Source organism: Phodopus roborovskii, unplaced genomic scaffold (assembly GCF_943737965.1).
Source record: "Phodopus roborovskii unplaced genomic scaffold, PHOROB, whole genome shotgun sequence".
NCBI lineage: Eukaryota > Metazoa > Chordata > Mammalia > Rodentia > Cricetidae > Phodopus > Phodopus roborovskii.
Window position 1 is genome coordinate 51,314,937 of NW_026126407.1, and position 26,439 is coordinate 51,341,375.

Here is a 26,439-nt window from a genome sequence, read left to right on the forward strand (position 1 = left end):
GGCAGTGCTGGCTCCTGCTGTCTGGCTCCTGCTCGGGTTACTTTAACCTGGCTTCCCATGTTCTTGCCCTGGGCTCTGTGCAACTGTCTACATGCTTGCTGAATGAAAATGAGTGTGTGACTGCTCCTAGGAGAAGCAGTTTGTATTGTAGGTATTAGGAAGAGAACAGCCAGGTGTCTCTGGAAGATCCAGATTGAGCATGGCCCATGGCTCACAGAATAGACTGAACCATGGAAGGAGAGGGGAAGATGAGGAGAGGGACAAGAGAGCAGACTAGGATTCAAAAGCAGAGGACCAAGAGGGCAAAAAGGATGTATGGCTGGAGTGGTAGGTTTTTATAGGAAAGAGAAGCTGGGAGAAGGTAATAAGTTTTCTACCCCCCCCCCATAAGTTTTATGCTGACACAGTAAGCCAGATCAAGCCAAATTGAAAATGTACAACAGGTATATTTGAGCAGAGCAACTGCCAGGTGGGTTATCCAGTTTGTGAGATTGAAGTCAGAGAAGTTGAACTAAATAAGGTAGGGAGAGTTTATAGGTTGTACGTGAGGGATGATGATGTGTCCACTACAAGCTGGGTTTGTGACCTAGTGTGATCAAAAGCTGAGCTCTTAGGTGGGGCTTTGCACTGCTTGAGGCAACGGGAGGAAGTTGCAGTAGTTACTAAGAATTCAGAACTGGACTTTTTGGTTCTTTTTCTTTGTTTGTAGCATCTCTGAATGAGCAGGGTTTGGAGAGAGAGAAAGAGAGGGAGAGGGAGAGCGATCGAAGAATAGGGCTTTTCAGATGGTGCACAAGCGAGTTGGAGGTCCCAACCAAACAGAAGGAAAGTGAAGCTCAGAGGCTGTTGAGGTTTAGGGTTGGGGTGAGAGTGAGAAGTGCTGAGAGGAGACAGGACTCTTAACAAGTACTTTGGTTGGGATGCTGAGAGCCTGGCCAGCATGTGCTTTGGATTGTTACATAGGCACCACACTTAGCCATTTGTCCTGTTTCTTTAAGACCTGAAATTTCAGCCTTTAGCTTTCTCTCTGTAGCCTTGGCTATCCTGGCAAGCCTGACTCTTCTCCTGAGTGCTGGGATTAAAGGTGTGCACCACCACTGTTCAACTAAATTCCATCCTTTTTGTTGATGAGGGGCAACTTTGTTTCTTCTATAATTGCTTCTCAGCTGAAATTAGAGATTTGTCAGGGTGTAAGAAGGCTGTAGTGTTGGCCTAAGGCTGGGAAGGGACAGGAGTGCAGGCTGGGGGACACCTGTTTCACTTGCTGCCCATGTTCTGAGGGACCTCCTGAGACTAGTGAAGTGCAGGCTGCTTTGGAGCAGTTTGGGATGCAGCATCTAGGTCTGGTATGTTGTAGGCAGTTTTGATTGGAAATCTGCTGGGATGGATATAGACTAGGGGCAGAAGGTAAAGTTAAGGGGCTTAGGGGAAAATCTTTATCTTGGGCGTACACTTGAAACTTTCAGGTCCATGGTCCTGGTAGTTTGGGTATGGGAGGAGTTCCAAGACCAGGGGAAGGGGAAGTCCACCCTCAGGGGCAGGCAGTAGAGGGGAAGCTTAGGCTGTTGATTGACAGATGTACTTATCTGGAGTCCATTTGACCCATGACAGGTGGATCCAAGTTGAAAACTTGCTGAAGCTTACAAGAATTTTTGTTGTTGTTGTTTGGTTTCTTTGTTTTGTTCCGCTTGCCTGTCTCCTGAGTGCTTGGATTAATGGTGTGTACTGCCAGGTTTGCTTACAAGAATTTTTTAAATTTACAAAAAAAAAAAAAAAAAAAAAAAAAAAGAAAGAAAAAAAGATAAAAGTTTTAGATATATTAGCATTACCACTGTTTGTACTCTGTACTGAAATCCACATTGTAGAAAAGGCAAGAGTAGACTTACACCTTTGAGTCATAGCAAAAGCTACTGTTTTAGGTTTAAAGCTTGAACATATTTTCCTCTGCCCAGAAGGTTGGATATATAGATTAGATATAAAGTTTTTAGCATATTGAGAAGCACCTTAAGTCTATACTTAGAAAACAACCGAAGGAAATTTAGAATTTTGAGCTTGTGGTTATGACAGTCAGTACTTAACCAGGGCTAGATTAATGGGTTATCGGAATACCATTGTTGCTGGTGTTTTCTTGTCCTGCCAGGTCCCAGCGCCCTTTTCAGCCCCAAATAAACACCTGGATGCTGTATTATTAAACTGTTGGCCATGGCTAGGGCTTCTTACTGGCTAGCTCTGTCTTAATTATTAACCCGTAACTACTAGTCTATGTACTTTTATGTGTCCTTATCTTACCAGAGAATGCCTGGAGTGTCCTATCCTCCTGGTTCCTCCATGGCATCTCTTGTCATAGTCTTCCTCTGCCTACCTTTCCCAGAATTATCCTCATCTAGCCCTACCTATCTTCCTGCCTCCATTGTCCAAACAGTTTTATTCATCAATCAGTAAGAGAAACATATACAGAAGGACATCCCCCATCACTCCATTGATTTTTGTTTGTTTTTCAAGACAGGGTTTCTTTGTGTAACAGCCCTGACTATCCTTGAACTCACTTTGTAGACAAGATTGACCCCAAATCACAGAGACCCGCCTGCCTCTGCCTTCTGAGTGTGCGGCACCACCACCACCTGGCTAGAACTGGACTGATAGATATTGAAACTCTGAACTTTTGAAGTCTTACTATAACAATAGCATAAAGAGAGAAGGAAGTCTGAAACACTTCACATTTTTTTATACCTTAAATCATTTCCTTTGACCTTTACAACTTGCATTTATACACCATAAAACATTTTCTTAGACCCTTACATAAAATTTACATAAAATTTCAAACCATTTCTTTCCATCCAATCATTTGCTATCAGACATTTGGTTGATCACTGAGAGCAGCCATTGCAAAGCAAGTTCTTTTAAATAAAACAATAGTAAGAAGTTACATTGAAACCTGTTTTGTGAGTTTATTTCTTTTAGAGTAAAGCCAATAAACAAAGTAAACTGTGTCTGACTTTCTCAGCAGGAGACCTAATGGTTCTAGAAAAGTGAGGCCTGAGGCCTGGCTTTACATGTGAAATGAACTGGCCAGGTAACTGCAGGGCTTCAGGGAGGAGTGGGTGCTTGTGCTGCCAAACTGAGAGCTACAGCCATCAACATCATCTGAAATCTGAGACATTATAGCAGGAAGTATAATCCAAATGTTTTATGTATGTATCAGTTGCTACCTGAACAGTTAGTTACCCTAGGCTTCCTGTGGTAGACTTGATGGTTTCTTGGGGGCAGTTTGTCATGCAGGACACAAATATATCTTCAGCTGCCACACAAAACAGCATGGACCTTTGGTGGCTAGACCTACAGTGACCAGGCAGAGCAGAGCAGTCAACACAACAATGTTCACAGTTTGGGCAGGGCCCTGGCAGTGGGTGAGGCATGGGTCAGTTCTTTCCCTAGTGGATAGCATTACCACAGCCCAGGCAGAGTCATCTGTGCCCCCACAGTTTTCTTTGGAGACCTTAGAGTTTCTATTAGGAGCTGGCATTCCTGTCCATTATGGGAAACTTTTTCATTAATCACTTGCCATATTCATCAGCTCTGACGAGTTTGTCATCTATTAAGTATATCTGACTTTAAACAAACTTGTTTTTAGTTACTTGCTTTTAGGTTTAACTTTGAAAACACATATAAGAGGCTAAATAACTAATGCTTATCCCTATAAATGAATTACATTTGTACTCAGCTTGACCATGAGTATAGTTCTGAGCACACATTAAAGAATTTGATTTTTTTTTTAAAAGCCAGGTGCAGTAGTAGTGCACACCTTTAATCCCAGCACTCAGGAAGCAGAGGGTAGATCTCTGAGCTCAAGGACAGCCTGGTCTATGAGTGAGTTCTAGGTCAGCCAAGGCTACATAGTGAGATCCTGTTTTAAAAAAACAAACAAAAAACAAACCAAAACAAAACAAAAAAGCTTTAAAACATAAAGTTTAAATCATAAATGTGTTCCATATTGGAAACAGTTTTTTTTAATAGTATACCATTACAAAATATCAGTTTTTTTGGTATGATTCAGCTTGTTCAAGTAGCTAAAGCTTAGCAAAATTGCAGAAACAAAGAGGCTAGGCATATCTTCAAGTCAGGTAATGTTGAGTAGATCTTAGGAATTTATAAGCTTTATTTATTAAACATACCTTATTCATCAAACATATGTTGTTCCTTATTTAAATTTTCTAGAAGCCTAGTGTTGAATACAGTTGGCAAAGACTTAAGTAGTTAGATATACATCTCTAAATCAATATAACCTGAGTATGTTTTTATATCCGTAAGAATTTATCATAATACAACAATATCCTAATTCAAAGTATTTTTGGAGACCTGCTATGCATCCTTAGTCTAAACAGAGATTCAAGGATAAGCAGAGGGCTCAGAAAGACTAAGTTTTATAATTGTTGCTTTAGTTGGTTTATACCACATGATCATCTTAATTAAGGTGGTGGAGTTAATAGTGCAGGTACTCTTTTTAGCTTTAGTAAAGATGGCTGCTAGCCAAATGGTTGCTTCTGTCCTGATGAGGTCATCAGCCAAGATGGAGGTAAACCACATGGTTGCTCTTTAAAAACACCTATTTTTGTTGTTGTTTTGTATTTTTGAGAGAGTGTTTGCTCTTTACACCAGGCTGGCCTCTAGCTCAGAGATCCACCTACCTCTGCCTCTGCCTCCTGAGTGCTGGGATTAAAGATGTGTGCCACTACTGCTTGGCTTTTTCTTAAAATTTTAAGCTAAATTTTGTTATACATTTTTTTTTAAAACCATACCCAATGAACTTACAAATCCTGAGATAGTTTAGAGCATAGTCTTAAGAGATTTTTGGAAAGCAGAGAACAACACTACATCTTAGAAAAGATTAGTAAAAGTGGAAAGTAGAGAAACTTAGAGACAAGAGACTTTTAGAAGGGCAGAGCAGAGAAAGTTTAGCTATAAGAGATTTGGAGATCATTTGTTTGTGCAGTGGCAGTTATTACCATATGAGAGAAAGTGAAAATTGAGTGTGCTGATTTTTGGCCATTGAGCTGTACTCAGGCCTAGCAGGGAGACTTTAAAATCTGAGTCAGAGGAGGAAGAAAGAAATGGTCATATAAGGTTCAGGAGGATGCAGTGGGACTTCCAGGAGGCAGGAGAGACAGAAGGGGCAGGATCACAGGAGTTCCATCTGAGGGCGGGCTCTGGTATCTCAAGAGACCCAGAAGGACTTAAGCTGTGGGACTGAGGCTCTTGGGGAGGTGAGGGTGCTGCAGGAATGAGCTGAGAGCAAAAAGGAGCAGAGGAGGTGTCATGGTAACAAGAATTTAATCTAGGGCATCCCCCAAGTGAACTGAGAGAAATGTCCCAAATCACAGAGGAGAGGTGTTCCTTTCCACATGATAGGGGCCCAGTAGGGTAAATGAAACTTTCTGGCACACCAGGCAGCTCTAGGGTGACACCAGTAGAGGAGGAGAGATGAGGTGTTGGAACAGGTAGAGGTGGACTGTGGGAGGCTTTTGGGGAAAGGGAGGTTCCCAATAGAGAGAGAAGAATAAGTGTCTTAGTAGCAATGCTATGAGGGCATAGCAGGCCAGAGAGATGAAGAGATGCCAGGTAGTAAGTACCCCAGGAGGGCATAGCAGGCTCCAGGAACCAGAGAGAAACTTACCAAGTAGACAGTGAGAGCTGGTTTATTAGAGCAGGTGGAGGGAAGAAGTGGCTGAACAGGCAGACACTAGAATTTGTAGTCAAATTTGGTGGATGGATGAAGCCAGCAGAAGCAAACGATCCATATATACCTTAGTAGAGTCAAATTAGCAACTTTGTTTAGTTAGGAATGAAGCTCATATATGTTCCTTCTGGCTTTCAGTACCAGATAAAGGAAAATGGAGACACAACCTCTCTAAGGTATAGTTGAGGTGTTTTTTTTTTTTTTTTTTTGTTTTTTTGTTTTATTTATTTATTTATTTATTTTTGTTTTGTAGATATAGGGAGAATTCAGCCAAAGGCACCTGGACTGAACCAGGCTGTGAGGGAGGTGGGTGAGAGAGGAGAAAGGACCAGGAATCAAGAGAGGAGGGACCTAGAGAGCCAAAAGATTGTGTAGCCAAAATGGCTGGGTTATAAAGGAATCCGAAGCTGGGGAAGGAAATGAAGCTGAGGTGCTGGAAGGTGAGGGCGAGAGTCATTTGTTCTGAATTTCTTTGGGAACTGAGGCTTGTTTGGGGGTTGTTTTGTTACTTGGGGAAATTGAGTGTTTATCTTTCATACCTTGGTGTATCCGACTGACTGCTTTCCATAAGAAACTGTAGAATTATTTCATCTGCCTTGGACTCAGCCACTTCCTATGCCCAGCAGCTGGGGCCATCCTGGAGGTTGTGGACACTTTCTAGAAAAGGGCTATATAGGCTAAGCTTGTGGAGACACACAAGCTAGACCCTTTGATAATCACTGCTCTGCTTAGCTTGATTTACCATAATTCTCCCTCCTCCATGCTTGGAGCGGGGAGCCACAGGTATCCATCAGGCAGATGGAGTGTGGGTGACATTACCAGAAGTGTCTTCATTTGCCAGAGGTTCCGCTGCATACTCACTGCTGCTTGTCCTCAGAGGTCCTGAATGAGACCAGGTTGTGGCTGGGCCTCTTATCTCTAGTCTCCATATAAGTCAAGATTCCATCAGGAGGTGACATCCTTGTCCTGCCAGCCTGTCAGCACTTCTTCCTATGGCAGGTTACAAAAAGATTTGCGCACTAGAGAGGAATAGACTGGGAAGTTCTGTGTAGAGCAAAGAGAAGTGTTGGTTTGTGCATACTTATGAACTCAGCCCAAGGTTCAGTAAGCAGGTGATTAGAACGTGCTGGGTCTACCCTTGACAACTGGCAAGCTATGGGGCTGCTGTCCTCACTAACTCCCATTTAGCAGAAGACCTGGAGCGGGGGGGGGGGGGGGGACGGTGGCTTTCCTGAGAGCCATGTTCTCTAGGTCCTATGATGTTCTGACCTTGCAGGTTATCCCAGTTGCATCATGGAACTGGGTTTAGGGGCAGTGTGTCAGCACCTTGTGAACTGGCAACACCTGTCCTGTAAGGGGTTAAGAATTTTCATCAGGTACAATTAGTGTAGTTTCATGGCAGCCACCTTTTTTTTTTTTTTTTTTTTTTTTTTTTCCCCTTATTTCCTTCTCACAGGGGGTTGATGATTGAAACCACTCAACAAGCTGATACTCCCTCATTGGGCTTTAGGGGCTACTGTGTTTCTTACAGTCTGCACACTAAGTGGCTTTGTCACAACACTTTGCTTGGTGTGGTAGGACAAGGGCACAGGGGGACAGCACATCTCACTGACTGTATTACCTGAACTAATGACCTCTCTATACCTCAGTTTCCTCTGTTGTCAAACATTGGACACAGCATCCTCTGCCTTCCCTTATTTGGTGTGGGTTGAGCTCTAACTGCAAGGCCATCATAGCAGAAACATGCTGTGATTCAGGGTTATTCAGGGAGGATTTAAAGTTGAGGTTGACTTTACTTTGGAGTTCAAGGCGGGCACAGCCTGTTGAGTTAGAGGGCAGGAGGAAAGCTAAGTAAATGGATGGGAAGGGAGCATAGGACCAGGTCAGGGGAAGGTCCCTAGGGCCAGATGCAGTGATATTTATTTTACTGTGCATGCCTGGAATATGAGGAGAAGGGGATTGAACTAGCTAGAACCTTGGGAATCCATAAGTCAGGAGTTCATATTCCTGGGATGTGAAGGTCTCAGTCAAGATGAGAAACACCCCACACCATGCAGGGCTTCTGCCTTCATGCTCAGGGGAGGGTATGGGGTGTTGAGGTGCTGAGAGAAGGCCTTTTTGAACAAGTTGCCTTCAGCCCAGGTCTGAGTCAAGAGGGTTTGGTTGCAAATGTTTAAGGGTCTAGACCAGTGGTTCTCAATCTGTGGGTCACAGCCCTTTGGAGTCAAAACAACCCTTTCACAGGGGTCCCATATCCGATATCCTGCATATCAAATATTTATAGTACAATTCATAACAATAGCAAAATTACAGTTATGAAATACAACAAAAATAATTTTATGGTTGGGGGTCACCACAACATGAGTGTTACACATTGGGAAGGTTAGAACCACTGGTCTAAACCAAGAACCTCTTACCTAGTCCCAGATTCTCTCTGATAATTAGATTAAAGCATCAACAAGAAGCTGAATGAGTGGGTGAGAATTAGCAGTGCAGTTGGTTTTGCAAAGAGTGTTGTTTTCCACTTCATGTTCTGACTTCCTCTGAGATTTGTCAACAGAGTTTCTTGTGGATCCTTCCAGATCTTTCCTCAGCTCTCTCCATGTTGGTCTGTGCTTTTCTTTTTTGTTTTTGAGTTGGTATTGCCCATATTGTCCTAAATTCCTGGTTTGGACTCCAATACATGCTTTGCCTTTTCATTCTCTCTCTCTCTCTCTCTCTCTCTCTCTCTCTCTCTCTTTAATTTTCATTGCATTTTATTAATTCATTTGTGAGTGTGTGTGGGTGTTGTGCACTTGCAATGATGGCAGTCAAAGGACTCTCTTCTACCATGTAAGTCCTAATAGAGCTCAGCCATCTGGCTTGGTGGCATCTTCCCAGTATCAGGTCCAAAGGAAACTCTTATTTCCCTAAATTCCAAAAGGCAGAAGGGACAAATGACCATCTGTGGTATCTATTAGCATATCAAAGCACATGCTGGTTTTCAGGCTCCCTTTGGTATCTCAAGTACTTGCTATACATTTCAGAGTTCAGGCTAGCATCCTAGCCCTTCTAGCACTTCCTCCCATACCCTAAGCTCCCCCAGTTCATGGGCTTCCCTCCTGGCTATTCATTCTCCTTATAGCCCTGCTGTTGTGTCTGTGCTCACTCTCTTATTCTCCCTGTTTATACTCTCCCCCCCCCATTCTACTCTTGCTTCTCTCATGGCTGTGTTCAGTCTACTTCCTCTCTGCTCTGGACTCTTTCTAATGCCTCTCTGGCTGTTCTCTCTTTCATATCTACAATAAAAATCTTCCCTTTAACTATGCCGTGGAGCAGTCATGTTCTCAGTTTGTGTGTGTGTGTGTGTGTGTGCGCGCAAGCGTGTTCACACACTCATGCACACTGGAGCCGGTCCCCCCCCCAGTATGCTAGGCAAACAGATTCCTGCTGAGCTCTCTCTATAGCCCAGCAGATAGTATCTAATTGCTAGTTATAGTCTTGCTAATGGTTTATTGGGACATTACCCATATAACAAGTTCCTAAATTTAGTTGGTGGTTTCTAGTATATTCAGTTGTGTGGTCATCACCATTATCTCATTCTAGATAGAATTTCAGTCAGTCTGGGCTGCTGTTGTTATTATTATTATATACTTCTGGGTTTTCAAGACAGGGTTCCTCTGTGTAGCCCTGGCTGTCCTGGAACTCACTTTGTAAACCAGGCTGGCCTTGAACTCACAGATATCCACCTGCCTCTGCCTCCTGAGTGCTGGGATTAAAGTTGTGCACCACTACCACCTGCCATTCTGAGATATAATCATTGCTGTAACAGGCATATTTTACCATACCTCAGACTATTTGAAATTTTTGTTTTACAATTTAAATGTTATTTGTAGAGCAATTGACAGAGTATAAACAAAGCAAACTGTTTACCTTATTACCTCTTCACTTTCTGAAGTTAATGAAAACCTAGAACTATAAGTCTTGAGAGCCTCTAACATAGGGTCCATTGGATTGAAGACATTGTGGAAGGAGATAACAGCAAGGGGCAGGGTGTGCTCAGCAAGCAGGTGGGTGATGGAGGCGACAGTTGGAAGGGTGTGGTCAGAAGAGACCTTGCCCAGCAGTGACTGGTGGAAGAATGGAGCTCATGGGGAAGAACTGAATAAGCAAAGGGAACCAACTGAACATGCAAAGGTCTTGAGCTTTGTAAGTGCAGCTTGAGCTGGTATGGTAGTTAAAAACCACTGGAGGTGTTAGGATGTGGGAAAGACTTTATGGGTTTGTGTAGTGTGGAGCCTGGAAGGTAGGCGATACTGGTGGCCTTGATAAGGGTGACCTCAGAAATATCTTAGTAGTCCCAAGGTCATAAGTGGGAAGGTAGAACCAGTCATCCCTGCCAGTGTATCTTCAGGGTTTAACAGCTGGTCTGGAGAGATGGCTCAGTGGTTAAGACATATAATAGTGTTCTTTCTGAGGAACAGGTTCAATTCCCTTTACTCAGGTCAGATGGCTTCAGGAACTGCTGACACCTGGCTTCTACAGACACTTGCACACATTTACATAGATACATATAACTAAAATAATAAAATTTAAGTAAGGCAGTGATGGTGCACACCTTTAATCCTGATACTTATGAAATAAGCAGGTCTCTCTGAGTTGGAATCCAGCCTGGTCTACAAATCAATTTCCAAGACAGCCAGGACTACAAAAGAAAGAAAGAAAGAAAAGCGGTGTGTGTGTGTGTTTTAACAGCTTACAAGTCTGGGAACCATCTGGAGGTAGTTCTGCCCTGGATCTCTTGCAGGCTGCCATGGAGTTGAGGGCTAGCTTGCATATGTCCTGCAGGTTAATGTGGGTCAATAGCAGGGTTCCCCACTCCTTGCCACAGCACTTTTCCATGGGCCAACTGCTTGAATGTGCTCAAGAGTAGTTAGCATCTGCCTTGCCTGGAGTCTTTGAAATCATACCCCACCACTACAACAGAGTTCCTGGTTATGTGCTCAGCCTTTTCTGTTTCCTCTGGGGTTCTATTGAACTTGAGACCATCTTGGAGGCTGGCTTCTACCCCTACCCCAGTTTTTGGAGTCTGTGGGTTCACAATGTGGTTGCTTCTTAAAGGAGGAGGTTGAGGCAGGAGGTTTCCTAGCCAGGTACCTATATCCTGCTTGGGGCTCTGGGGCATCTCAGCTTTTGTATTCATTGTACCTTCTCTCATGCCTTCTTTCAGACTAAGGCTACCCTTGCTGTGGAGTATTCCAAGGGTACTTAAGTGTTGGGTCATAGGTCTTGTGTGATATCAGTGGACTTCTTGCATCTAGTTGCATCTTCCTTGTACCTTCTAGCTGTCCAGCTAGTGCAGTGCCAGCCTATCAGAGGGGGTCTTAGCACAGGTAAGTTTCCTAGCAGCCATCCATTTGATGTACTGTGTACATGAGGGCAGACTAGTCTGCTTTTCAGCTGTTGGTCAAAGTCTCACTCCTCCGTTCTGTGGTTCAGACTCACTATTAGAAGGTGGCCACGATTAAACCCAAGGCTAGACTGTGCCTTGAGATTCTCTCCCCAGGGCTGAGTGTGTGTGGCTGCAGGTGATTTGGGAAGATGTCCTTATACTTTTCTTTATTACAATCATTCTTTCTATTGACAAAGCCACCACATATCATGTTAATTACAAAGACCCACTGCAGAGCAGAAAGCCAGGGCTTTGGTCCTTTTCTTGAACCTCATGGCTTTGTCTGGTAGCTTTTTGGACATATCTTTTGAGACCATTCTGTTTGTTCTCATAGCTTTTGTTGTATGTCTGTCCAAACAGGATCCAGGAATATGTGCAACATGCTCTTCTGATTTTACTAGCACATTCTACATGTGCTAGTATGTATATGTATAAATCATTCTGCTCCATGCTGGTATATGCAGGTCTTTTATGGAGCACTGTGAGACAATCTATAAAACCCTAGTATTATGTTTTGAGCTGGTTGTCACATTGTTCTTTTTGTTTGTCTGCAGTTGACTGTGGTACACATGGTAGGTTAGTACTAGAGTTGAGGTCAGGTCCTGTCTGCTGCTCCTATAGTCAGGGACAACAGAGCTGGCCTCCTGGCTCTGAACTCCTACCCTGGATAAGAGCTGTCTGACCTTATCTCCTGGGCCTTGACTTACCTTACTGGCCTTGTCTGTTCCTACCATAGCTGGGGTTGTGATTGTCAGGAAAATCACAGGTCCATGTTGGTTGGGTGTTCTGATTGCTTGAGAAGCTCAAAATTCCCACTGGAATCCTAAGAACTCTCATGGATTTAGGGGCTCAGAAGTTACTGATGCTTATAAAGTTGAGGGATATGAAGTCTGAACAGTACTAGCATCCATGGGACCATGTTCACTTAGGCTGTTGCGTAGGTCATCTGTGTTGGAGAATACTGAGGTGTGGTGGGCTAGCCTCAGGCTGGATGTTTGAGAGAGGCCTGGCTTCTGGTTTTCTTTAGGGATATGTGTGCTCAATTCTTTCAACATCTGAAGTCTTTCACTTTTTTCCTCAGAAGAGAAATGCAAATTTAGTGGTTTTAAATTTTTTAAAGATATATATTTATTCTCTATTATGTGTACTAGTATTTTGCCTACATGTATGTATATGCATCACATGCATCCCTGGTTCACACAGAAGTCAGAAGAGGGCATTGGATCTCCTGAACCTGGAGTTAAGGATGGTTGTAAGCACCATGTGTGTGGGTTCTGGAAGCCAAACCTGCTCCACTTCGAGAGCAGCCAATGTTCTTAACCACTGTGCCATGTCTCCTGCCCTGCACGTTTAAGTGTTCTAGAGTCCAGTGTTCTAGTGTTTTAAGTGTTCTAGGGTCCAGGTGGAAACTACTTAAAGTTTTAGTACTTGTGAGAAAGAATCCAGATCAACATCAAATTTTAAACCTTGATCATCACTGGTTTATGGGGCTCAGATTTGGGAGGCAGGGTGAGGACAAGAATTATGTGGGGATTTCTTGGGAAGCTACGGCAAGTGACCATCAGCAGTGAGTTTAAAACCACTGCTGTGTGTTCCCTCACAATTCTGGAGGCCAGGAATAAGGAATCAAGATCTTGCTGGACTGTGCACCTAGTGAAGGCTTCAGTGAGAATCCTTCCTTGCTCCTTTCTAGACTTCCAGAAGATCCATTCTACTACCTCTGATCTGGTAGTTGTCTCTGTCTAGTTTCTGCCTGTATCTTCACCCATTTCCTTCCCTCTGTGTACATTTATGTTCACAGTGCCCTCTTTTCATACATGTGTCTTCACTGGGGTAGAGTTTCCCTAGTCCACTGGGGTTTCGTTGTGACTAACCACACCAACCAAAGATCCCACCTGTTTCCAAGCAAGGGTACAGGGTGGAACTTGAACATGTCTTTGTAGTTAGGAATATGACTTATTCCTTGCGGTCAGTGATTTCAAATCCAGAACTTGCTGTTTGTTATCTGTGAGCAGGGAGAGGCATGTTATAGATGCCAATTGTTTACAGAAGGTTGGTGGAGGACAGAACCAGGACAAAAAAGATCCATTTAGAATGAATCCTGGGTGCGTCTTGATTGTTCCCACAGAGTTGTGCTAAGCACTGTGTTCTATGGACAAACATGTTTGCTTTTTTAAGCAGGAAACTACTTTGCTTCACACTTTTTCATGGGCGGCGAGAAATTTGACACCCCCCATCCCGAAGGTTACCTCTTTGGAGAGAACATGGATCTGAACTTCCTGGGCAGTCGTCCAGTCCAGGTGGGTCTCAGCAGGGCTGGCACTGGTGGCTGGGGTGAGGAGTGGGAAGGCTGTCTCATTTGCCTTTCTCCAGCTCTGAGGATGAGCAGGCCCCAAGTTATCCCAGATCAACAGAGCTAGAAGTGAGCAGGTGACTTAGAGTGTGTCCTGGGGCTGCCTCTGAGAGACGGATAGTCAGAATTGGGTCACTGAGGGACAGAACAGCCTTTATTGAGCTAGTACATCTAGGCTGCACAAAGTTAGTGATTTCATTCTAGACCTTTCGTATGAGCAGAAAGAGCAGCCATGTTGTGTGGAATGGTGCACAAGAAACACGTATTTAACATATTTGTCCATTCCTTCAATACAACTTTGGCAACTGGTGTATGTCCAGGGCTCTTGCGTAGGGGATGAAGACTGAAGTCAGACCCTTTCCCCATTTCTCAGACAGTGAGGGTCATAAAGAAGAAAATAGTGGATGGGCAGTTAGAGAGAGAGACAGAGACAGAAAAATAAACAAAAAGTGAGAGGGAAGGATCCCACCGCAGAGTCCATGGCTGGGCTGAGTTGTGCGAGATGGAGAGGAGGAGCTGGAGTGGCCTATATCAGGCTCCCAGGAAGTAGTGAGTCTGCAAGGCATGCCTCTGCGGGGCAGCTGGTGGGCAGTGAAGTAGGTGAGAGGGTTTATTAGTCAGGGTTCTCTAGAGAAACAATGTATAGTATGAATCTATTATATAGAAAGGGATTTATTAGAATGATTTACAGCTGTTTCCAGCTAATGCAGCTATGGCTCGCTGTCAATGGAGGGAGGGTCCAAGAATCCAGTAGTTGATCAGTCAGTCCACAAGGCTAGATGTCTCATCTGGTCTCAGTGTATGCTAGAATCCTGAAGAAGGAAGGTCAATGCCAGAGGGTATGCTTCTTATCTTAGTTAGGGTTATTATTGCTATGATGAAACACCATGGCCAAAAGCAGTTTGGGGAGGGAAGGGTTTATTTGGCTTAAGTATCCTGAAACATAGTTCAGTGAGGAAAACCAAGATAGGAATTCAAACAGTGCAGAATCTGGAGGCAGGAGCTGATGCAGAGGCCATGGAGGAGTGCTGCTTACTGGCTTGCTCCTTGTGGCTTGCTCAGCCTGCTTTCCTATTGAATCCATCCCACAGTGGACTAGGCACTCCCACATCAATACTAGTTAAGAAAATACCCTATAGGCTGGCCTACAGCCTGACCTTAGGGAAGCATTTTCTCATTGGAGACTCCCTCCTTTCTGATGTCTCCAGCTTGTGTCAAGTTGATGTAAAACTAAACAGCACACCTCCTATGAGTTAGAATTGGGGTGGTCAAATGGACTTTCAGTAAGCCTTCAGAAGGTAAGGGGGGTCAGCCTAGGGCAAGAAAGGCATTGGGATGGGTCGTGGAAATGTCTTAGGATGGATGAAGTCAGGTGAGGATGAGAAGGAAGAGCAGAGTTTCCTGTGGGAAGTATTGAAGAAAGTGTGATAGTTCTCAGGTGTGCAAGAGCAAGGGGCACCAGGAGGCAGGATTTGCACTGGTGGGCAGTACCCATATGACTAGGTCTGATGTGTAGGAAGTGGGTCCAATGGAGAGGAACAAAGACCAGGGAGAAAATCCCTGAGCAGAGTTTTTAAATGATAGGCAAGACAGGAGGTCCTTTAAGGAACACTGAGCTCCAGTCTCTAACATGCAACATGACTGCATCCTGAGCATCTTTCAGGACTAGTGAGTTGCCTTCAGACCAGGAGCTTCTAGGTATATTAGTCACAGGGCAGGTTGCTAACAAAATCTTGATCTGTAGTATAATCCTGCAGGCCAGGGGCTGGGGTAGGTATTGTCCTCTTTTACTTCTGAACTAGCCTGGGCCTTTTTCTCTATCATGTTTGTTGTTTCAACTCCCAGAGTCTTAGAGTTTTGCAGGCCTTTTGTGGTTCTTTTCATTTTATTTATTTATTTATTTATTTATTTATTTATTTATTTGTTTAGGTTTTTCGAGACAGGATTTCTCTGTATTGCTTTGGAGCCTGTCCTGGAACTCACTCTGTAGACCAGGCTGGCCTCGAACTCACAGAGATCAGCCTGCCTGTGCCTCCTGAGTGCTGGGACTAAAGGCATGCACCACCAGTGCCTAGCCTTTTTAATTTTTTAAAAAAGATTTAATTTTGTTTGTATATGTATGTGCCTGAGGTATATGTGTGAGGTGTGTGCATGTAGTACCAGTGAACGCCAACCAGAAAGAGGCATCCTATCCCTAGAACTAGAATTACAGGTGGTTGTGGGCTGCCATGTGGATGCTGAGAATTGAACCCAGATCTTCTGGAAGAGCAGCCAGTGCTTTTAACTGTTAAGCCATCTCTCCAGCCTCCAGATCTTTTATTTTTACTTTATGTTGAGGCAGTTGGGCTTCCACTTGGGCTGTGATAGAGAACACTTATAATCTATGTGCCTTTACCCAGCTTAATCTCTCCTTTCAAGCTCCAGCACAGTGTTGCTGGCAGGAGGCATAGAAAGATACAGCCATAGTTTCATGTCACCAATTATACACATTTTTATATAGGGGCACAATTATAAGCATGTACACGTACATAGGTTGTCTTCCCAAATACTCACTGGTTGGTGTATTATGCAAACTGTCTTTGTGGGCAGCAGTGAGTTGTAAGCTACCATAGGAGAATGCCCTAAAAGCCCACCCATGGCCTGCGTAGAGCTGAGGACACTGGTGGAATAACTAAGTTGCTTGGTGTGGGGCCAGTCCTTGCCCATATTCTGACCAAATGGCCAGGGTCATCTGAGCAGTATGTCCAGTGTCAGTTCAGTCCCTCACATGGGGATCAGAGCCTAAGAATACCTGCTGGGGTCTCCCTTGACTTCTGTCTCCTATTCTCTGCTGCTTCTAGAGAGTCATCTATTTTCACTTGTATTTTTCTTTCCTAGTTTCCCTATGTCACCCCTGCTCCCCACGAGCCAGTAAAAACCTTGAGGAGCCTGGTGAACATCCGCAAAGACTCACTCCGACTTGTGAGGTAACTCTCCTAGTGATACCCTCTTGGGGACCCTGTGTGGTGCATAGAGGCTCTGGTTGTGCTTGGGAAGGGGGGAAGGGATATTGAGAGGGCCCAGTCTTTGCGCACATGCAGTCATCTTCTGTAGCAGGACCCTGAACCATCAAACTAGGGGTTCTCCCACCATTGCAGTTGTGCCTCAGTGTTGCTGGCCGACCCAGTGGCACTGCATCTGAAGTGTGGAGGCTCAGTTTCCTGCTGTGCATGGGGCAGCTACACCTGGGACTAGTCAGTCTGGTTATCAGTAACATACAAAACAGCTTCAAACCTAAGACATCCACACCAACAACACTTGTCCCTTGTTTCTGGGGGCAGGAAGAAAGGGGAGCAGACTGTGGATTATGAGTCTTGTTGTGCCGCAGGGAACAGGCTTCCCTCTACCTTTGCTGGCAAAGCAGATGTATCCAAGCAGCTAACTTTATACCCTGCAGCTGTGTACGCAAGCCAGTTCTTGGGGACTATGGCTCCTGACATGCCATCTTCTGTCTACTTTTGGTAGGTACAAAGACGATGCAGACAGCCCTACAGAGGATGGTGAGAAGCCCCGTGTGCTCTACAGTTTGGAATTCACCTTTGATGCCGATGCCCGTGTGGCTATTACCATTTATTGTCAGGCAGTAGAGGAGTTCTTGAACGGCATGGCAGTGTAAGTCCCTGGGTCGGCACTTTGGACTTTATCCATGCTTTGCAGTGTGTCCTGTGGGCTTCATTGTTAGCTCATTCTGCAGCCTTTCCCCCTTCCTGGAGAGGGCATTGGGCTGAAAGGTCCCTGCTGCTTGGTCTTTCTGGAAGCCCCCATAGAGTCAATTCCTTTGGTTAGAGAGACACCCAGCACCCAGAAAATTTCAAAAGATTGGAAGCTCTGTGTCAGGAGTTTGGGCAGAGACCAAGTACATATATTTTTGTTGTGTCATAATTATAAATTTGAACTTTTGGAGATTTTCTTTAAAATATGAGTCTTGACAGTCTCAAGAGTTTGCAGCATGTAGCTACAGCCTGACCATGGCAGGGACTACCTCAGGAGGAAAGCCAGCCATGGCCTGAGTGGCCTCACAGATGGACCGAAACATGTCTGTGTCCTTCCTGCCTTGGAGAAGACCTTGAAAAGGTTCAGATGTAGCACTGGGGAGTAAGGAGGATCGAGCTTGCTGGCTTTGAGTGCTGCTCAGCTCTGTGCCTGCTGGTGTGGTCAGAGCATGTAACTGCTTGGACCTCAGTTTCCTCAGCTGGGAATGAGGTTGGGAGGTTCATCTCTTCCAGCTCAAAGCTAGCTGCTGGTTGAGAAAACTTCTCTCTAGGACTCAGGACTTGGCCCTGGGCAACCAGCAGACTCCCTCCTGAGCGGCAGTGGGCGACTATGATGCTAATGCCTTTTTCACAGTTGGTTCTTTAAGGTTCCATTGAGGCCTAAACAGTGGGTTACTTAATTACATTTACAAAGTTACTTACTAACAGTAGTATACTGACTGTCAGCTGGGAGTGTGCAGAGTGGCCAGCACAAGCCCTCCTCCTATATAAAGCCCTGGGGTAAGCTACTGCTACAACATGAAGCAGTATAATCCTGTGGTATAGTGTCCTCCCTGGGCCTCCTTTGTGATGACAACTGAGAAGACCGAGCTGTTTCTGAGTTGTTCTCAGGCACAGCTGCTATAGATTCTGGGCAGACGCCTTGGAGCTGCTCCAGAGGAAGTGAGGGCCAAGGTCCAGTGGGCTCCAACCTCAGCCCATCCAGATCAGTTGTTCCCTGTTGTGTCCTGTGTGATAGTGAGAACAGGGCCCTGCTGCCACCAGGTGGCTGCCCAGAGATGCATTCTGGTAGACCTCTTCTGAGACTTGTATAAGGCCTGTTTGCCTCCTGTTTTGCTGGCTTGTATGTTAACTAGCTTCAAATCACCAAGACCGAAACAGGAGGCTCCAAGACCCAGTCCCTAAAGGCTGTGCTTGGGAATCTAAATGCAGCCTGTAGGAATACTGCCCTGAGTTGCAAGGCAGGCAACTGTTCCTTTCTTGCTGCTTAACTTCTTGTCAAGAAAAATTGAAATAGAGTACTTTTGGGGTTCCACAGCGTATAACTGAAGGCCCAGACTGCTGAGATTCCTTTCTGGGCTGGCCTTTTCAATGCATCCAGGCTGGACTGCTCTGTGGGGTTCCCTCCCTTACTGGCACTGACAGGGACATCCCCCAGCTTTCCAGGCTCTGAGTGTGGCCTTTGTTCTAGATACTCAGAGAAACCCTGGGGCAGTAAGCAGGGATGGGGGGTGGGAATAGTGAGGGTCAGCCCTTGTTTTCTTTTTTTAAGATTTTATTTATTATGTATATGGTGTTCTGCCTGTGTGTATGTTTGCATGTCAGAAGAGGGCCCAGATTTCATTACAGATGGTTGTGAGCCACTATGTGGTTGCTGGGAATTGAACTCAGAACCTCTGGAAGAACAGCCAGTGCTCTTAACTTCTGAGCCATCTCTCCACCCCATCAGCTCTAGTTGTCTAATGGTCAGCCTGGGATATGAGATGAGTTTCTGCATAAATGAAAGGATGATCCTTCGAGCACTAGCAACGAAAGGGAGCTAGTCTCTGGGCCACTAGAGCAAAGCTGCAGTAGAATAGCATAGAGGCTCAGGGAACATGACACTCTATGAGGGTAACAGGATGCTTTAGAGCATGACCCACGTTGAAGCGTAGGTCTCACCCTGTGTGGGCATGCATGTGCATGGACTCTTCATGAGCAGTGCCTGGCTGCCACTAAGAAGCAGGCAGCTAGGAACAAGCATCAGGACAGGGAGTTCTGTACTATGGTCATTCTGAACAAGTAAATGCACTAAATGCCTTGTAGGGATGTTCTTCCCATCCAGAGGGCAGCAGAGGACGTGTGTTCTGGAAGAAATGGTTCTTTGGCAGGACTGGGCAGCCTTGTGCTGAACAGAGCTGGTGGTGGGAGGCTCCTGTAAGAGCAAGGGCCAGCTGGCCAAGTGGGCTGCTTCCTGTTTCCATCTGGATGACTGGAGCTCTCATACTCTATAAAGCAAACGAGTGCCAGCTCAGCTGGCTATCGGATGAGTAACAGGAGGAGGTGGGAGGCTGGGTGTACGGACCCATGGCTCCACAGGAGTCAGGTGGCTGCCTTGCTGCCCTCAGGTACAGCTGTAAGAATCCTTCTCTGCAGTCTGAGACTGTCCACTACAAGAGGGGCGTTAGCCAGCAGTTCTCCCTGCCTTCTTTCAAGATTGACTTCTCCGAGTGGAAGGATGATGAGGTAACTCTGGGGGATCCCCTACTTTCTCTTGTTCCTTCTCTGGTTTCTCTGTCTTCTGGCTGGTATGTAATACAGGGGTCCGTGGAGATTCCTCCTGGTTTAGGTCTTTTGTCTTGGGTCGGATATGCAGAGGGACTAAGGAGTAAGGTGTGGGCAAGGCTCAGTGACCAGAAGTATGGTAGTCATGGGTTCTGGAAAGGTGCAAAGATAGAGCTCCCCCACTGTCATTGCCCCAGCATGACAGCCCTTTTCTTTTCTTTCTGAATCACACAGAACAGCTTTGCCTCTCAGCACAGGCCTCTTGTGGGTTACAGGTTGAGTATCTTTTCTGCTAGTTTTCCCTCCCCTACTCCCTTCTCTGTCTGTTGTGTCCACTTAGTTCTGTCAGAGCCTTTCTTCTCTGTCCTTATTTCCCAGCAACCATCTGCAGAGACCCTTGCCAGGGAGCCCCTGTGTGAAATCCCACGGCTCTTAACTGGTCTCCAAATATAAGAACTTTAGTGTAACTCATGCTGGTGGCAGCTGCCTGGGCTCCTTCCTGTCCTAGTGGCCTCTTTCCCTATGAGGGTTTCTCTTGTTCTATGTTAAAAATAAAACAAATAGCTGGGCAGTGGCTGCATATGACTTTAATCCTAGCACTCAAGAGGCAGAGGAAGGAGGATCTCTGTGAGTTTAAGGTCAGATGGTCTACAGAGTGAGTTCCCGGACAGCTGGGGCTGTTACACAGAGAAACCCTGTCTCAAAAAAACCAAAATAATAATAATATAATGTAGTGGGATATTCACTTTGTCTCCTTCTGTGGCACTGACCACGCCCATTGGGGGTGGAGCCATGGGCGGAAGTGACCTGTGGAAGGAGGTCGGAGGGGGCCAGGAAAGGCTCTCTCTTTCTGGTGTGACTCGGACAGGAGAGGATCTGGTTGAATTTCCTGGTGTTCATCTGTCTAGGTTGTAAGTTATTTCTCCCTGAATAAACATCTATTCGGCCTATTTGTTTATCCTGATCCTTCTTTACCGCAATAATATAAAAAATAAAACAAATGGGCTAAAGAGATGGCACAGTGGTTAAGAGTATTGGCTACTTTTGGAGAGGACCTGAGTTTGGATTCCTAGAATTCATGTGGCAGCTCAAAGCAGTCTGTAATTCCAATTCCTCTTCTGGCCTCCTTGGGAACTAAACCCTCAGTTGACGCATAAACATACATGCAGGTCAAACACCCATGCACATAAAACTTGAAAATAAAAACAAGCATCTTCCTCAGGCTATCCCTGGTAGTGGAAGCCAGTTTTCTTCCATTGTCACTCACTTGGTCCAAGGCTACTCTTTGTAAGTGTTAGGATGCATGACTGTTGCAGCTTTCAGGAGTGGGAGTGTCTAAGGGAGCTGTGATATGTGAAATGCTTTATAAGCCCTGGGATACCACAGGGAGAGGAGGATAGGACCAGAGTCACTGAACACCCTTCCCCAGACCATTGTTTTCTGTGCCCAGTTTGCCCAGCACTGATGGCTCCTTCCAGGTGCAGAGTGCAGCTGAGAACAGCACAGAATGCTTGGAGGCTGCTCAGAGCAAAAGGGTTCCAGTACACTCAGGCATGGTGCCATGTCAGGCTTCCAGCCTAGGGTGGGTACAGGGCTCTGCTCTTTCTAGCTAGCTTACCTAACTGACACCCCCAACAAGCAGTTCCTGTGTGAGTGTTCCTCTCCTTGGGCTTAGTCTGTGGACCTTGTAAGGGCAGTGTGCGGCCAACATTGTCACTCTGGAGTGGCTCTCCTGCACCAGAGACCTCATCGTGGAGCAAGGTGCTAATCCAGGAAAGTCACTTGCTTTCTTAAGTCCCATTTTGTGAGGAATTCTTCTGTGTGTAAATGTACAGGGTTATTCTCTTCTTGCTGTTCCATGGTGTCTCTGCCCAGTCTGGTGCTGTGACTGCTCTGCATGGCCTGGCTATTCCTGTATCCTCCTTCCTGCTCATAAGTCTTCCTTGACTCCATAGCCTCAACACAAAAGGAATTGTGTTGAGTTAAGCATGTTGTCCCAGGTGTCGTGCTCAGCCTTGCACTAAGACTGAGCTTCCGTTCCTCTAGAGATGAGAAACTGAGGCTCATGTTGAGGCTTATTCACAGTGAGTGATCACAGCTGGATTGGAAGCCAGCGGTGCTGAGTGCCTCCATTCTTACACTGTGTTGAAATACCATAACCAATACAACTTTTGGGTTTTCTTGTTTTGTTTTTTGAGACAGAATTTCTCTGTGTAGCCCTGCTTGTCTGGAATTCACTCTGTAGACCAAGTATCTGCCTGCCTCTGCCTCCCAAGTGCTGGGGTTAAAGGTGTGCACCACTACTGACAGGCACCGATGCAGTTTTTAAAGGAAGCATTTAATTGTGTGCTTCTTATAATTTCAGAGGGTTAGTCTTTGACCATCATGGTGTGGAGTGTGGTGGCAGCAGGCATGGCAGTGGAGCAGTAGCTCAGAGTTAACATCTTACCAAAAGTTGCAGGCAGAAAGAAAGTGGGAGGCTGTGGGCTTTTTAAACCTCAAAGCCCACTCCCCCTCCCCCAGTGACACACCTCCTAATCCTTCCTAAAGAGTTTCACTAATGGGACCAAGTATTCAACTGTATGAACCTAGGCGTGTGTTCTTGTTCAAATAACCATCTGCTCCTGAAAGGTTTTTTTTTTTTTTTTAATGTTTTGACTCCTTTCTCACTATATTTGCACTGGAAAATTCCCTGTGTTGATAACTTTTTTGAGACCAGGTCTCTCTGTAGCCCTGGCTGTTCTAGAACTCATTATGCAGGGCTTCAAACCCACAAAGATCCACTTGCCTTTGTCTCCAGAGTGCTGGGATTAAAGGTGTGTGCTTAAAACCTTGCCCCCAGCCCAGGCTATGTTGATAAATCTTAGGAAGAAACATTTTTCCTGGCAGCAATGTCCAGTGCTGGGCTGGTGGGAGGATTTCCATGCCTCCATTGTAGAATTCAGTGTAACTGGCATAGTAGTGACTTCATTTGGAAATACAAAACTGAGGCCCAGTATGATAGGGCTAAAAAAAAAATGCAAGGGGGGCTGGGCTTGGGTGGAAATAAGGGCCCAAGATCTGTTCCTCATTCCTCCTTACTCTACGAGGGACAGCTTTTCTGATGAAGAGAAACAGACTTTTCTGTCCTGTGTTCAAGACTAGTTTAGCCTGACCTTGAGGAAGAAGGGAGTTCTGTGTTCTGCTGAGAGATGTGCCTCTGGCCAGTGAATCTCCATTCACAATGTGTGCTTAGTTGTCAGCTCAGGGTTCTAGGGCACAGACCAGAAGCAGCTGTACCATGAGCCTGTGGGGGTTCTGGCTAAGATCTACTTGTGAGGCAGAGGGCATTGTCCTTGGCCCCATTGAACAAGGCCTAGGCTGGGACTACTTTTCCTAGCCCTGTCTCTGGTTGCTTCACTTGTTCTGTGTTTGGTTTTGCTTTTAACTTAATTGTGCTGTGATTCACATGCCATGGCTTGCCCATTCTAAGGATTCTGTGGTTTTTAGTATGCTCACAGAGTTTATAAGTTTTTTTATTTGTTGATTGATTGATTGATTGATTGATTTTTGGAGACATTGTCAAGTAGCCTAGAACTCACTATGTAAACTAGGTTAACCTTGAACTCACAGACATCCTCCTGCCTGGGTGTACAGCACCATTGTTTGAGACAGGGCCTCACTGCTGAGCCTCTGCCTCACCCTTCTGCCTCTGCCTCCTGAGTAGTTAGAATTAGAATTGTGACCCCTTGACCATTCCTTGAGTAACTCCTTAGTGACAATAAATGGAAATGCCTGCTGCTTCCCTGAGGCCCCAGGAAGGTTCTGGAGATTGGGTAAGCTGGATTTTGTCCTCTACAGCTTCTGTCAGGGAGTTGGGGACAGAGGACAGTCTAGTGACAGGAAGAAACAGGAGCTGAGAGTGTTTACAGAGAGTAGCCCACAGATGGGGGTCGGTGAATCCCAGAGTACTGCTCTGCTAGCAGGATGGAGATTGTGAGGGCCAGTGGAGTGTGTGAAGATGGAACTAGGTCTGGGGTTTATCATTCAGTGAAGGGAGGGAGCTGCTGACTTGAGAAAGGTAAGGATGAACCAAGTAGTCTCACTCTCATTCCATCTTTGGTGAGGCTTAAGCCAGATGCTTTTCCCCAAACTGCATAGCTAAATTAACCCAAAACTTGGAGGTATGTCCTCAGGAGACTGGATGACAGAGGCTAAACAGATACATAAAAACATTGTTCACAGTGGTCACAATGTAGTAACACAGTGTGGCTAATCCACACTCTAGAATAACTGTGCAATGGTAAAAAGGAATGGGAGTCTACTGAAAGCATGATCAGTTGACAAAGCTAGATATACAGGCTAGGTATGCAGCACCTTCATGGCATCTCACAACTGTCTGTGATTCCAGTTCCAGGGGATCTGACACCCTCACACCAGTGCACATAAAATAAAATTAAATAAATTATTTTAAAATGATCCATTATAGGAACTGTCCAGAGCAGGTACACTCACGGCTATGGAAAGCAGATGAGTGGTTGTCAAGGACTGAGAGGAGGGAATGGGGGGGGGGGGACTTGACACCACTTTCGAGGGGTTTCTGTTTGGAGAGTTGGTCAGGAAATGTATGGTCTACATGGTTTAGTGTCACTGAGTGTCCTTGACTCCATCTGTCTGCTCCAGTTCACGCTAACCAACTCACTACTTGATGTCCATGAACCTGACCATTGTTGCCTCCTTTCCTCAGCTGAACTTTGATCTGGATCGGGGTGTGTTTCCAGTAGTCATACAGGCTGTGGTGGATGAAGGAGATGGTGAGTGTTGTTGGTCTTTTCTCATGTTCCTTTTCAAGTGTGTGTGACCTGTGGGGAAAAGTGGCTTCCTTCTCTGTGAATATTCAAAGGGCCTCTCCACCACAGCCCACAGACAGGCGCATGACAGTGGCATCGTTAGAAGAGGAGGGTGAGATGAGGGCAGGAGCAGGAGTGGACTCTGGGCTCTGCCACTGGTTGTGGCACTAGAAATCATGCCTGCAGGTTAAGGGCGAGCATCCCAGCCATGACCTCACTTTGGCATCTCCTCTCTTGTTTTCCCCTGCTTCAGTTGTGGAAGTGACAGGCCATGCTCATGTGCTGTTGGCTGCCTTTGAGAAGGTAAGTGCTATTCTAGGCACCGCCAGGTAACCTGGTAGTTGGGGGAAGGTGTGGCCTGAGTATGGGAGTCAGGGCTTGGTGCAGGGGCTAAATGACAGAATCTTTAGTTCCCAAGATACTAGTCCTGAGGCTGAGCATCCTCTTGGGGTTATTAAAAAGTATTTAGAGTGGTGAGACAAAATGTTCTAGACTGAGGTCAGCCCCTTAGGACCCTTAAGAACCTGCCAGCACAGACTAGGATGCCCACATGGACACCTCTGCCAGCTACCACCCCTTCTCACTAGGTTCAGTATCCCCATGTGCCACCCAGCATTGGCCTTACCAAGTGTGTGTGTCTACCTCATTTACGACCTGCTCCTTTTTGCACCTCCTGCTGGCTGTAGCCTGCAGTCCAGATAGGGCTGGCCAGGCCTCATTCCCATAGGAGACTGCCCTTTCCTGACCCCTCTGAGCAGTTCTTTACTCTTCTCACTTGTGCCTTTCATATGTCATCTCAGAGTTGTCGTGGTACCTAATCTGTAATATGCATGCTCAGTGAGTAATGGTGGGGTGGGTGAGAGTTTGCCACCTGCTAGGGCAGCCCCAGGTGTGTGTGTGTGTGTGTGTGTGTGTGTGTGTGTGTGTGTTCCTGTGTGTGTTTCCTTACTTATCAGAGATTTGGGTGTTACATGCCTGCTTGATAATGCCCTCAGAGACCCCACCATACCTCAGGCCCTTTGCTGTTCCTCAGCACTGCAGCCAAGACATAGCTTCAGGCTTTAACCCGGGTGACAAGGACCACACAAAGAATGGCCTGGGAGAGTTATTTCCTGCGGACTCATTTTGAGTCCTGTGACTTGGAGTTCTTCGCCAAGGTGTAGAGCCCATTCCTACTGGACCCAGGTCTTTGGACCACTCTGAGCTCTTCATAGCTGCGCTCATCTGTTCTGCCTAGGCATGCTCTTCTGGGGCCAGAAGTGCAGGTGACTTGAATGTGCTGGACAGTGGCCAGCCACTTCTTGAGCATCCCGTGTTTGGGTCTGGTTGGGAGAAGTGTTCACAAGCAGGATCTGGTGAGGCAAATGGGCTATCTCCAGCAGGCATTTGATTCAGTGCTCCCAACTTAGAGGTCGGTGGAAGACTGCTTGTTTTTGTAGCAATGCATTCTAGAAATATCCATAAGTACTCATCAATTTTACTGGACAATCCTGAGTGCTGGTCTTGGTTGATTCAAAATATAACACTAATTACAAAAATCTCAGCTCTAAGACCTTAATAAGCCTTTCCAACTCTGTCTGACCAGTCTATTCCCCTGGATAGCATTAAACACATTGGTTCTATTCCATTTTGTTTTTATATTTTAGCTCTCTGGGTGTGGGCTTGTGTCATCTTCCTGATTAAGCCAAGCCGAAGAACTTTTGGGTATTCACTCTTGCTATATATATACTGTTTCTAGGTATATGGAAGTTGCTAGCCAGTATCAGAATGTGGCTGAGCAGCTTCAATTTTTGCAT

At 45.6% G+C, this 26,439-nt stretch overlaps 1 protein-coding gene across 10 annotated transcripts in view; it reads left to right on the forward strand.

The window, feature by feature from the left end:
- The window catches only part of Mgrn1 (mahogunin ring finger 1), a 58,548-nt gene that overhangs the window by 14,784 nt on the left and 17,325 nt on the right, over positions 1-26,439 (forward strand). For 5 of the 10 annotated variants that reach the window (XM_051181333.1, XM_051181332.1, XM_051181327.1 and 2 more), the window contains exons 2-7: positions 13,347-13,465; positions 16,396-16,484; positions 17,023-17,169; positions 19,658-19,775; positions 24,541-24,607; positions 24,897-24,946. In XM_051181333.1, coding sequence (XP_051037290.1) covers positions 13,373-13,465; positions 16,396-16,484; positions 17,023-17,169; positions 19,658-19,775; positions 24,541-24,607; positions 24,897-24,946 — 564 coding nt within the window. In that variant the 5' untranslated portion in view covers positions 13,347-13,372. Of the gene's footprint in view, positions 1-13,343; positions 13,466-16,395; positions 16,485-17,022; positions 17,170-19,657; positions 19,776-24,540; positions 24,608-24,896; positions 24,947-26,439 lie in introns of all 10 variants that reach the window. The other 5 variants (XM_051181330.1, XM_051181331.1, XM_051181326.1 and 2 more) reach the window with 1 other exon arrangement.